Source organism: Hippocampus comes, unplaced genomic scaffold, assembly GCF_001891065.2.
Source record: "Hippocampus comes isolate QL1 unplaced genomic scaffold, H_comes_QL1_v1.1 scaffold202, whole genome shotgun sequence".
Lineage (NCBI taxonomy): Eukaryota > Metazoa > Chordata > Actinopteri > Syngnathiformes > Syngnathidae > Hippocampus > Hippocampus comes.
The window spans coordinates 719952-733322 of NW_017805829.1; the positions used below are offsets into that span (position 1 = coordinate 719952).

General features: G+C 40.9%; 1 protein-coding gene across 4 annotated transcripts in view; it reads right to left on the minus strand.

The window, feature by feature from the left end:
• ldb2a (LIM domain binding 2a) overlaps positions 1–13371 on the minus strand; it is an 89463-nt gene that overhangs the window by 62749 nt on the left and 13343 nt on the right. For all 4 annotated transcript variants that reach the window (XM_019887422.1, XM_019887421.1, XM_019887420.1 and 1 more), the window contains exon 2: positions 4107–4209. In XM_019887422.1, the coding sequence (XP_019742981.1) occupies positions 4107–4209 (103 nt within the window). The remainder of the gene's footprint in view (positions 1–4106; positions 4210–13371) is intronic.

Genomic DNA, 13371 nt, shown 5'->3' on the forward strand with positions numbered 1-13371 from the left:
CAGAAAGAGAGAGAGAGAGAGTTCGTGTAACCTTCAGATATGATAAGGAGCCATGTTTGTAATGTCTACAATGACCCCCTTGGGGGTAGACATGACGTTTTGCCGATAAATGGTCACTGTGGCTTGCCTTTCCCACATGTAAGGCCATTCCAGGTTGTTGTAATTTAGTTGAAAAGCTCAAATCAGGCAACAAATGAAGCCCGGTCGGTACTTTGGATCCCGCTGGCATGGAAGCATGCGAAACACAACACATTAACACCGAAAGGTACACAAAATAATCTTTCAGTTAACCCCACCCCCTTTTGAATCTTCTGCCGCTGTGGTAGCGAGGACAGGCTCAGCTGTCAATCATCAGGGAGAGAAAAGGGGGGGGGGGTTACATTCCCGCTCTGCAGCTGAGCCGCCGCCACTACCACCGCCGCATCATCCCACCTGTCAATCATACCGTGAACCTTCAGTCCACCCCGCACCACCGCTGCTACCTCCTCCTTCAAAAACACCCTCCACCCTTTTTCCACTTCTTCAGCACACACACACACACACACACACACACACACACACACACACACACACACACACACACACACACACACACACACACACACACGCACACACACACACACACGCACACTCCACCAGCCAATTCAATAAAAACAGCTTCCCATTCCGGCACGCTCGCCGCTGTCAGTCCTTTGATTCGCCAGAAAGCGAGTCGGAGGGCGGCCTTCACCCTCGAGCCCCAACACCACCTGCCCCGGCACCCCTTCCTTTCTTTCATACACACGATTCTACAAAACATCCTGTTTGATATTTTGTATGCTGCTGCTTAACAACACACGTGCCTTGGGTAAAATATGTCAAACATTACAACAATAAATATATAAATTCCTGTCAGAACATTTCACTGTTTCACAATAGGTTCTCTTGTATTTGTTTAACTTTATAACATAGAGCTCAATGGGATTTTGATCGGCTAATGGAGGGGTGTCAAACTAATTCTTGTCGCGGGCTACATTGTAGTGACTGTTTCCCGACGAGGGCTGTTATGACTGTGAAATCATATAATGAAGTCAAGAATAATGGTTCATTCAACGATTGTTTGAGTTAGTGGAATGAAAGAAAATGCTGACAATATCTCGCTTATTTATTACATATGAGAAGTGGAAATTATGGTACAGATTTTAGTAATCATCGTAAACGTTGACGTTTGATTTACTTTTGCGGGCCACATAAAATGATGTGGCGTGCCAGATCCGGCCCCCGGGGCTTGAGTTTGACACCTGTGGGCTAATGTTTTAGCATGGGGGAATATTTGAATGCCATTTTTTTTGTCTTGTGTTGTAATGCATGGATACGTAAATAATACAAATAATAAAAGACTGAGACAGAGTTTTGCTGATTATATAAACTAATATCGACCGATTAATCTCACCTGCCCTCGTAAAAACATACTTCAATCGAATGTAAAATTTGCGAAACATGATTGGGTGTTAGGGTGCCCATTCTCTCCACCAAAGAGGGTAGTATAATACATAAGAAACAAAAAGGTCTGTCTGTCTGTTGTGAGCTCAGTAAGCTGCTTCAATAGTCATTCTTTGCAGCGGAGTGAGTACTGTACTGCTATATTATCTGTCTACATGTGTTGCTGTACGGTTTGTGTTCAAATATGCATTGCTTGTTTGAAGTACCGAAAGAGCAACATTTATTTTGTAACCAGAATTTAATTTTTTAAACTGGAATTATTTTATCATTGTTATTTAGATGTTTGTTAAATAGAAAAATAAAACTAGTTTTATCACCACTCTATTTTTAAAAATTATTTATCTATTAAGACTTTAACTCCAGTGTTTAAAAAAAATATCGCAGTAAGCATTTTTAACAAAATTTTGATTTAAATGTAATTTTAAATAACAATAAAAATAAATAATTATTTTTTGTAGTGATACAGATTATTGACAAATCGAAAAAGACATACAATAGATTGATTTGATTTAATTATTTTAGGTTATTTCTTTTTTTTTTCTGGCTAAGATAAATTTATAAGTAATCGCCAAACATTTTGTCCATAGGGTAAATAAAAGGTAATAAAAAGACGACTCGGAAAGTAGTACTTTTAGTTTTTATTTACCTCTCATGGATATTTTTCCAAATCATATCATCTATGAGACAGTTACTTTTAAGGGCTATGTAGTTAAATGAGTTGGAAATTATATTTAAATTCTATCAGAATACAGTTAGGGTGTAATTACAGTTTAAACAATATTTGGGGTGGGTTTCCTTATTGGAATTTTTTTGCCATAGCAAGGGTTGACTGAATTACTCATAACAGTGAAGTTTCATTGACTCTTTAAGAAGTGGTCATCTTCCTGTTGCAACAATTGCATCAAACACTTTCGTGCCGTTGTTGTCGTTTGGGGGGAAACGAGCCTTGCTCTTTGGTTGCATCACGACGCTTTCATCAGATGCCTCCAGCCAGACAAGGGCCGCGGTGGCAACTGGAGCGCTGGTATGTAATTGTGTGTGTGTGTGTGTGTGTGTGTGTGTGTGTGTGTGTGTGTGTGTCTGTGTGTGTGTGTGTGTGTGTGTGTGTGTGTGTGTGTATTGAATATTCGGCGCGGTGCACAATAATTGTCTGATGGAGTGTTGTTTGGCGTAAACAACACACTCCTCTCACACTCCCACCAGGCCATTTTTGACACTCAGGCAAGCATTAAAAATATTAGCGGGAACAAAGCAATATAGCATCATGGTTGTAAAAAGACTTTAATGTGTTCTCTTACGACGTGAGGGAGACTCTACGCGCACCCCCGAATTGTCTTTTAAAATCATGACGAGGTGGGCTACAATATGATTGGTTGAGCTGTTGATGTTGTTACTATCCATTCAATATCCGATCCGCTTATCCTCACAAGGGTCACGGGGTGTGCTGGAGCCTATCCCAGCTGTCTTGGGGCAGTAGCCGGGGTGCACCCTGAACTGGTTGCCAGCCAGTCGCAGGGCACACATAGACGAACAACCATCCGTGCTCAGACTCACACCCAGGGACAATTTAGAGAGTTCCTTTAACCTGCCATGCATGTTTCTGGAATGTGGGAGGAAACTGAAGTACCCGGAGAGGTTTCCTCCCACGTTGTAAAAACATGCATCGCAGGTCAATGAAACACTCAAAATTGTCCCTCGGTATGAGGGTGAGTGCACATAGTTGTTTGTCTATGTATGCCCTGCGATTGGCTGGCAACCGGTTCAGGGTGTCCCCCGCCTGCTGCCTGAAGACAGCACCAGCATGCCCGCGACACTTGTGAGGATAAGCAGAATAGAAAATGGATGGAAAGATGGATGGATGGAATCTGAGAGAAGCCAGCAGATGTCAACTAGCTTGTAGTATGTCTTCCTATTTGTTCAAGTCAAGTCAAATGTATTTTTATAGCCTTTAATCACACAAGAAGCTAAAAAAAAATTGAGAAACAAAAAGCTCTCTTTTCTTTTGTTTAGTAAAATCCTGCTGCCGCTGCGGATCACGCTGGTTTCTCCACAGGTGGATGCGTAATCGGAAGCTGGTGAGTGACAGTGAGTCATCTCCGCTTTGGCTGCCGCTAAGCCTCGTGCTTCTCGGGGGGAGGGGGTGGGGTAGGTTTCCGCCTCGACGCCATTGGAGCATGTGTCTTTTAATTTATTTTTTGTTTTATTTTTACATCTGAAAAGCAAAAACCGGAGCAGAATCACGCACGCACCGTGTCCTTATCTGCGTCAATATGTCTGCAGCATGCAGATGAGACCAAGGGGGACACGATATTGAATAATAATGGCAATAACACACTACACTAACATGTAGCGGCATCTTTTAATAAATGATAAACTAGTATTACTCCACATTGTGGGGGACCCGGTAGATCGAGTTGACTGCGAGAATGGAGTTTAAAACAAAATAAAAACAAGCGTAATGGAGAAACAAAGAGAAGTGAGACGGACTGGATGGGACAAATAGTTTTGTATGTCCCAGCAACATGAACATGGGCACACACAACCACCTCTCAGAGTTTAGTGTGAAAGTGGGGTCAGTGCTGCTGTTTTGCTTGGCAACTGAGAATTCCAAACATCGCCCTTACTGTATCTCTTTGGTCCGTCCTCCAGGCAGAAGGACAGCGTGAGCGTGGCGTCCTCCTCAAAGAACTCTGTGGCGAAGGCATCCCACCACAAACTGTCGCTTTCCTGTCCAAAAGACAAATCAGAAAACGCATTAAGAATCTATACATCGTGTGGAAATGACGTTCGTGAGCAATCGGCAAAATGGATACACACACATCTGGGTCACTGTCATTGATTTTGACGCAAAGATGTTCGTTAGATTAATTGGAAGACTTCCAAGATGCCTTTGATGTTGACAAAACCCTGGAGGTGGGGCTCATTGAGGAATCTAAACTCTCTTTGCTCTGTACAAAATCTTGCAAGGTTCAGCGAACACTAAAGTGGCTTTGAAGTTAACACAAAAGTACAGTACGGAAGGATCTAATTTGTCTAGCTTGTTTACGAAAAAAATAGATGCACGGTTAACCAAATTCTATTTCTTATTTCACAAAAAAGACTGGAATGCCTTTTCAGAGCTTGTCTCATGCTAAACTCCACAATTATCGATTTTTACAAAAACAGGCCTGTTAGTTAAGTTTGGGGAAGAGTTAAATTGTCTTTGAAGTTGAACAAAATGTACTGCATGCTTGATTAATTGAAAACGCAAAATCGCCTTATGTTTACGAAACATGCGCATGGGGCTGCAATTAACGATTATTTTAAGAATTAATTAATTTGTTGATTACTTTGTCGATTATTAAATTAATCTGATAAAAAATGTAGTGCTTTAATTTCCAACCCTTTATTCAAAAACAGGACATTATTTCAAATCGATGGTGTAGAAATTGGAAAAAAAAATGATTAGGATTCAGGAAGTGGTCCATATCATTTCAGGCAAAACTACTGATCATTATTTTCCAAAGTAAAATCAAATGTTTTAGTTTAATGCAAGAGCACAAAAATCATCAGTTTGCATTCATTCATGTACTCGAGAAACCTTCCGAATATTTACTGTGAAGAACGTAAAATTCTGAGAATTTGAACAATTTGAAATTTTAAAAAAAGGGTATCTCAATGATTAATCGATGATGAAAAGGAATGACCGATTCATTTGATAATCGATTGTCACTTAATCGTTGCACTTCGACATATGCATTTGCTTCATTGCACACAAAATTGTATTTGTTTTTCCAAAAGCGTATACGTTGGGCTTACAGGAGACTTTGCTGTTCACAAAACTAATCGATGAAGTTCATGGAGGACTGAATTGTTTTTGATGTATACAACAACATGTATATTAGGTTCATTGCCTTCGTTTTATGGAAGACACTACATTGTTTTTTATGTTTATAAGATCATCGACGTGAGGTGAACAAAAACCTGAATTGCATTTTGGGTGTTGACAAACATGCACGTACTGTATGTGAGGATCGTGGAGCTCATGGAAGACTGAAGCATCTTTGAAGTTTACAAACTCACGCTCGCCTGGTTCATTGGAGATGAAATTGTCTTTGATGTCTTCATCACCTATGTAAGGTTCTTGAAAGGCTCCCAATGTCCTTTGAAGTTTCGATAGGCTCATAAAGACTTCAAATCTCTTTTGAAGTTTACAAAAACTTGTACGTAAAGTTCACTGGAGGTTAAACTGGTTTGGATGTTTACAGACGCGCATTAGCTTCATTCGGAGAACGAAATCATCCAGCATTTTAAGTTTGTTATTGAATATTGAAGACGAAATTGTCTTGGTGTCTCACGTGCTGATATAAAGAAGCCACAGTTCGGTTCAGGCCTTTGACTTTTCTTCATCGCGGACTTGGCCTGAGGCGCTAACAATTGGTAGTGAAGTCCCGCCGCTTTGAATGCTACAAGCTTCACACCATGGTAGGATGCTCGGTGCTGTCTTAAAAAAAATTAAATAAAAAAACACGCTTCTCTACTGGCTCTCCATCCTCCATACTTGTCATAAATAACACTCCACGTGCTAACGTGAGCTTTAATGATAATGGGATTACGTCGGAGACTGGCAGTTCTTCAGCGTTGTTACATTCATTCCCAGCAAGTCCAGATGGGATTTACCGACTCTCCCCCCCTCCACCCCTCGTTTAGGACTTAGCGTTGATGCTAATGTGCTCTGACAAGTTATGACACCTTTCTTTAAGCGCGCTGAGCACTTTCCACATGCTGACAATTAGCCACACCGCCATCCAGATGTGTGCGACAAGCTCGCCCCATCGTGAAAAAAAGAATGTTAACGTTCACATATTGAATCAGAGTCGGGCATCCTACTGCCCATGGCCCACAAAATCAATGGAATGGCCCACCATGAAATTCTAAAACCAAACATTTGGTCTAGCTTTGACCATGTGAGTTTCCTGTATTCCTGCTGGTCGATAACTTCATCCACATGCTCCGCCCACACACAAAGATGAAAATGAAAACCTTTCGCAATTTAGCGTGCATGTCTGTCAGTTATACATGGTTCAAATTTGCCAGCAATCTGACAAACCAGCTAGAGGGACCTCCCAAAATGGACAAATTGAACCGAAACTGAAAGCTTCGAAGCAAAATGACAGACTCCCCACGTGTCTTTTTTAGGAATGGCCTCTTGAGCTTTTTATTTATTTATTTATTTGTTTATTTATTTATTTATTTTTGTGGTGTTGCCAAATGAAGCTGCCGTCAGGCAAGGTTAAAGTTTTGTGCTTTATGGTGAGCGAAAAATGTCACCACATTGCTATTGCCATTTCAAAAGACTCTTTAAAACATTTAACATTCCAACATTCTTCAAAACCGCCAAAAGGAGCCAAAAATGTACATGTCAAAATAAAATGGCAGACCTCCTGTGAGTTTTACGGCTGAGATTCTTGACTTTTTGTGTGGGGGGTCTCCTCATCATAGATGTGCCTGCTAAATTTCACGTAGCTAAGTGAATCTCACAACCTGTGCAATGAGCCAAATGCTACTTCGCCATATGTCAGGATATATCAGTGGTTCCCAACCATCGGTCTGAAAAAATGCATTTACTGCAAACAACAAATACAAATCTCCGCTTCAATATCTATGTCAGTTATGTATTGTGGCAGGACGCACAATGAAATGCTCTTCGGAGGTCCCGATATATATGTAGAAAAAAATAATACGCACTTTTGTTATTGTTTCCATTTTTTTTCATGAGCTAAACTTTTTCCCTGTGCACAAAATGCCCACTTTTCTCAATTGTTGTTCATAATTCTGTCGACATCTGTCTTTTTGAGCACTTCTCCTTTGGCGAAATCATCCATCGACCTCACAGGAGTGGCACATCATGACGCTAATTAAACAGCACGATTACTGCACAGGTTCTTTGAGGATTTCTAACTTGAATACATATCATGTATGAATTATCATAAAAATGATAGAAACTGGTACTTTTTATAACATTTTGGGGGCATATAAATCCTGATCTCCAACTAGAGCACCCCTCTAAGGCCAGCCGCCGGCACCAAACCAACACGGCCACTTGCAAATGACATATTTAGCGTAGTCCAAGCTCCCCTCGGCCTTCCTGTGTTGAGGTGCACCGCACCGCTCGCCTCCCTGCAACCGGCTGACAGACAACATCATCCCTTCATTCATGCCTTCAGCCTCTCTGACGAGCCGCTTGCCGTGACCATGTTTGTTGTCATATACGACAAATCGGGCCCCCGCCCCTCCGCCAACGGCTGATGGTGAACCCCTCTCGGTCGCAGGCGGACACGCCATCAAATTACAAACAGAATGCACCCCGACACAACACGTCATCCACTCGTTTTTCATCCATCTGGAAAGAGCGATACCAAACTCATCTACCTGCCCGTGTGACTTCCCCACCTCATTTCCTGGAATATAGCCACACTCAAAGGATTGCATGCACAACTTTATTGAGTGCTTTCTTGAGTCAGCGTCAGCCTGCACATCAGGGATGTAACCAGAAGTTTTTTTTTTTTCCACAGGGTGACCAGAGTAATAAAATAGTTCATTGAGAGGTGGCTATACCGTAAATGCGCATACATGCATTCGCAAGCTTGTAATCTCCTCTGTCACTGAGAAGTCATTGTTTTTCATACCATCTGCAGTCAGGGTTTCATGACAGAAATACAATACAAGCAAGATTAAGTCTCAGTAAAAAGCAACTTTTTGCTGATCTTAATTTAGTAATGCCATTTCATCCATTGCTTTGCTATGGTGTACCATCTCATAGTTTACTTCTATATTACGCACTGATTTGTTGGCTAACAGAATCATCAATTGTCACTGACAGCCGATGCCATTTTATAAACAATTTCAAATTTTACTTTTTACTTTGGTTTGTTCAAACTTGTGTGATGAATGTGTTGGGAAAATGGGTGTATGTGTGCATTTGATTTCATGAAATGATGACTGCGGCCTGGTAAGATAAAACTTTACTTCTCAGCCATGTTTGCTTGCTATGGTGTAAAAGTCATGATTTTGATTGGCGGTGACTGTAAAAATCAAATGTTCTTTACTACAGACACTTTAAGAAACTGCATTCAGGTTAATTGTACGTTAGCTCTTTAAATATGCCATTAATATGAATGCATTTTGGCAGAGTGTCACGTGATCTAAGAGTCCTTCTTCCATGTGAAAATGGCAGGAAATTGACAACCATCAAAATTTTACCCTCAATGTGGGGCTGTCAGGAGGTTGTCCAGAGAGTGACCAGGGCCACCCCTGGCCACCAAGTACTTACACCACTGTCTCACACACACACACACACACACACACATACACACACACACACACACATTATGCCAATTAGCTTTCACTCGTCTGCGTGAATATTTTTTTCCCCCTGCTATTGCTTCCAGCCTCTTCCAAGAGTGTAGTGTGGGCGTATTAAGGAGCCTGATCTCTGAGAAACAACATTTTCTGAAAGCCTGTTCAGCTCCCGAATAGAAACCAGCCCCAGCGAAGCAACAGACGAGAATCAAGTTTGACCGAGACGCAGGAGAGCCTCCGGTTATACTGTACATGTGGGAGCATAGAACGACTGAGCGGCAGACATGTAAAAAGCGTGTTTAGCATGGGAGCCTTTCTTTGGTGGTCTTCAAGATAGCCAAACCATACACTGATAACCCATTAAAATCTACTCTCTGCTTGGGCTTAAAAAAAAAACAAAAAAAAAAAAACAGCAATTTTAGCCAATCAGAAGACTGAAGAAAGTTATAGGTGAACATTGTTGTTTAAGATGGGGAGAAAAAATTATGGTAAAATTCTGATAAAATTAGAGAATAGAGAAGAGGATTATATAAAATCCAACCATGTATGGATACAATGATGTCATAATTTAGGACATCACACCTGCAAAACTGCTTTGGGAAAGGCCAGCAACAATTCCCTCTGCACACCGAAATGCACCAGATGCACAGAAATGCAGTTGAAAGGAGTTTTGTTTTTGTTGCTATGGCATGACTCCTTCTTGTGACTGCTGCTCTGACATCATTCATAAGTTTGAAAATGACATTGCTGAATGGATGTTATGTTGTGCTCATTTTGCTTTCTGGCATTTCAAAAATGTTCGCAGAAGAGATCGTGTTCACCACCACTCATTTTGGCTGAGTTATCCTGGTCTCGCCATGCAGACTGGTTTGCATCTGTCTTTTTGTAGCACAATTTCAAAACGCTAAATCAGCCATCTTAATTTGTCTCATGTATGAGAAATCCCATTGCACATTTTAAAAATCCCACAATGGGCTAAATGTAACACACAGCAAAATTTGACACAATCCGAGTGGCTACTGGTTAGGCGATCAGCTTCCACATCCGTTAGCCTCCGCAATCAAGGTTGCGCCTGTTTTTGCATGTGCAAACCTTTTGTAATTCACATGGAATAAGAAAACATGAACACGTTAAAGCTCAAATTAGAATATTACAAGCCATAATCAGTGTGGGTTCATTTGGTGGTCCGCGGCGTTTTCACAGCGCCGTTTTAATCATGTCCAGTTTTTACACACGCTTTAACCTTCTTGGTTTTAAAATGTTGCTGCACTTGGCCAATGCACAGCAGCCACTATGGGCAGCCATGCATTAGGCAAATGAAGCTAAATTAATGCAGGAAAAAAAAATCACACTTTGCCCTTCAATCGGCCGACTTTCACCAGAAAGTCGACACATAAACATGGATGCACACATCATGTGAAGCGACCATTTCAAACACTGAAGACAAATCCCTTCCTCAGGATTGTGTTTCTTCCTACCGCATCTCCCTGTCCTTTATTTGCTATGTGGTGTAGTGCAGAGGTCTCCAACCTTTTTTGCCCCACGAACCGGTTTCATGTCAGACAATATTTTCAGGGACAGGCCTTTAAGGCCGGACAGATACAACAATATAATATGATATGACCTGCATGAAAAGTTTGGTATTTTCGAAACATAATAACAAACACGAATCATGACACGAGGAACGTCCTATCTGGCCACAACATTCTTTGGTCGCTATGGTAACGTTTAAACGTGCCTTCAAAATAAGATACGCCGCAAATAAAAAGTGCATGAAAAATACGACTCACCATTGCCGCTTATTATTTAGAGTAGGCTTGGTGCGTGGGAATCTCCCGTTGAGATTAAGCCGTGTTTGAAATAGGACTTCTGATACTCTATTAAATGTAGCCTTCTTTTTCTTGAACACCGTAGGCTCCTCTTCTGTCTCCTGGCTGGACCTTTTCCCCTTTCCGAAAAAACTTTTCAAAGACGTTTGTGTTTTATGCAGTAACCTATCACGTGACCGAGAAGCACGCATTCACCTGCGTCAAGAGTGACATGCTGTCGACTAATATAACTGAGAATCCGGTAATTTTTCAAAATAAAACATCTTTCAGATTCCGAAATGAATAAAACGGAAGGAATGTAAGTTATTTATTCTTTCTGTGCGGCCCGGCACCAAATGACCCGCGGACAGGTGTTGGGGACCCCTGGTGTATAGTGGACCCAAAAATTCTGGCTCGTAACAAACAACTATGCAAAGATATTTGTTTACCATGACCACAAATTATTCTGCCCAACAAATTCTGCCTGGCACCAAATAATCACCCCTTAAAACTAAAAGGACGCCCATTTTTTTGTCAAATGAATTCTGTCCATCAACAAGCAACATCACAGTAGTTTGACTTAACCACAAATGATTTAGCCCAATGAATTCTGCTAAGCAACGAGACACACACAAACTTGATTTTGATTTTATTATTAATTATTATTATATGGAATTATTCATTTCTTTATTGAATTGGGACAGTGCACATTAATCAACACAAGAATAAACAGTGTAAATGCACCGGAGTTAGCATAAATGCTAGACACACAAAAATTTGAGATGACAACTGATAACTTTGCCCAACAAAGTCGACCTAACAAAAAGTGGATGCCCATACGTTTGAAATGCTCACTTTTGCCAAATGAATTTTGCCTTGCAAAAAAGTTTGACATGACCACAAACGATTTTGTTTGATTAATTGCGCCTGGGAATAATCCACCGAACTAATCATGAACACAAAGTATTTTGCTCAAAAGATTCTGCCGAGCAACAAATGAATGCACAGACGTTTGACATGGTCGCTCATGATTTCAGCCAACAACAAGCCACCACGCCTAGCTTGCTACGAGTGGCTTTGCCCAGCGAAATCTGCTTAGCAACAAGTGAAGGCACAAGTTTTGTATGGTCACTGATGATTTCACCCAACAACTTTCGACTTGCGACAAGTCACCAACGCTAGTTTGCCATGAACACAAGTGATTTTGTCCAGTGCGTTTTGCCTAGCAATGAGCGAATGTGCAAAAAATTTGCCTCGATCACTGAGGATTTCACAAAACAATGTCTGCCGAAGCAATGCTCGGAAGTTGGACATGACCAAAAATTAATTCCGCCAAGCAACTAGCAACTGTGCAAGTTTGACATGACCACAAAATGAAGTTGCAAGCAAACATTCAACTTTGGAAAGGAGCGTTTTAGATTGGCTAAAATTTGTTGCTGTTTATCGGAGGAGAAGGACGGAAAAAAAATTAATATTTTGGGGGGTTTCATACTCATTAAGTGGAGTGGGAGCTCCAAAATAAATTGACGCATGGAGGAAAAATAAGCAGTCGTCAGCAGCCATATTCTGCCCCCTGTTTTTATGTGACAGAGTTCAACCGAGTTCATCTCCACAGAGAATATCAGGAAAATGATGAAACATGCAGAAAGCACAAGCCGCCTGCTAACTAACCTGAAGCTCCTATTATTTTTTAATGGTGAAATATCATCTAGTTGAATATTTTACATGACAACATACGAATTGGGTTGATTTGGTTCGGGGAGTAGGTTTCAAGTAAATCTTCAGCAGCTGGCTTAATGTGTGGGCAGGCTAGGATGAATACTTTTTCCCTGCTAATCAGCTTAGAGAAGCTAGTTCTGGCTAGCATGTTGGGAATGTAAATCATCCCACCACACAGCGACTTCCAGCTACTTTTCTGAGTGGGGAAGGGAGGAGGGTTAGGTTACGGGCTGCCATAGGTTATATTTGCAATTGGAATGTATATGCCCCAGTTCATCACTTGTTTTTTTTTCCTCCAGTGTATCTTGACAGGCCGGTACGGTTATATATTCAGGTATATATTCTTTATCCTCTGTGAAAAACACCTACATTACAACAGCTGACTGAGTCACTCACAGCAGTTCTAAATTTTCTTCGTTTTTGTCACTGTTATACTGCTCCCCCAGATGGCCAAATCAAAGACACCAAAAGAAGGAGCAATTAATTGATATTGATAATGCACAAAATGTTTAATTCTTTACACTCTAATTACATTACTACTCTTATTTAATATCATAGAGCAGTGGTTCTTAACCTGGGTTCAATCGAAACCCCAGGGGTTCGGTGAATCGGTCTCAGGGGTTCGACGGAGCCTCTGCCATTGAGGTTAAGACACACCCGACTCAACATGTCAATTAGTTATGACACACCCACTTGGCCATCACTTGCTGCAGATGATCACATTACATTGCTTGTCCAATCGGTGCTGCGGGAAATTTTGTTCACTCAGTAGTTAACATGTGACTGTCATGATAGTACGTCGTAAAATGAAAAGAACGTTTTTGAAATTTTATTGACTGTTTTTCTGTTTTTAATAAATGCGTTTTATTTTTTTTTTATATCTTGTACTTGGGAAATGAGTGAGAAATAATTTTTCACTCATGAAGGGTTCGGGGGATGTGCGTATTAACCAGTTGGGTTCGGTACCTCTAAAAAGGTTAAGAACCGCTGATGATTTAAATATATATATATATGTATACCT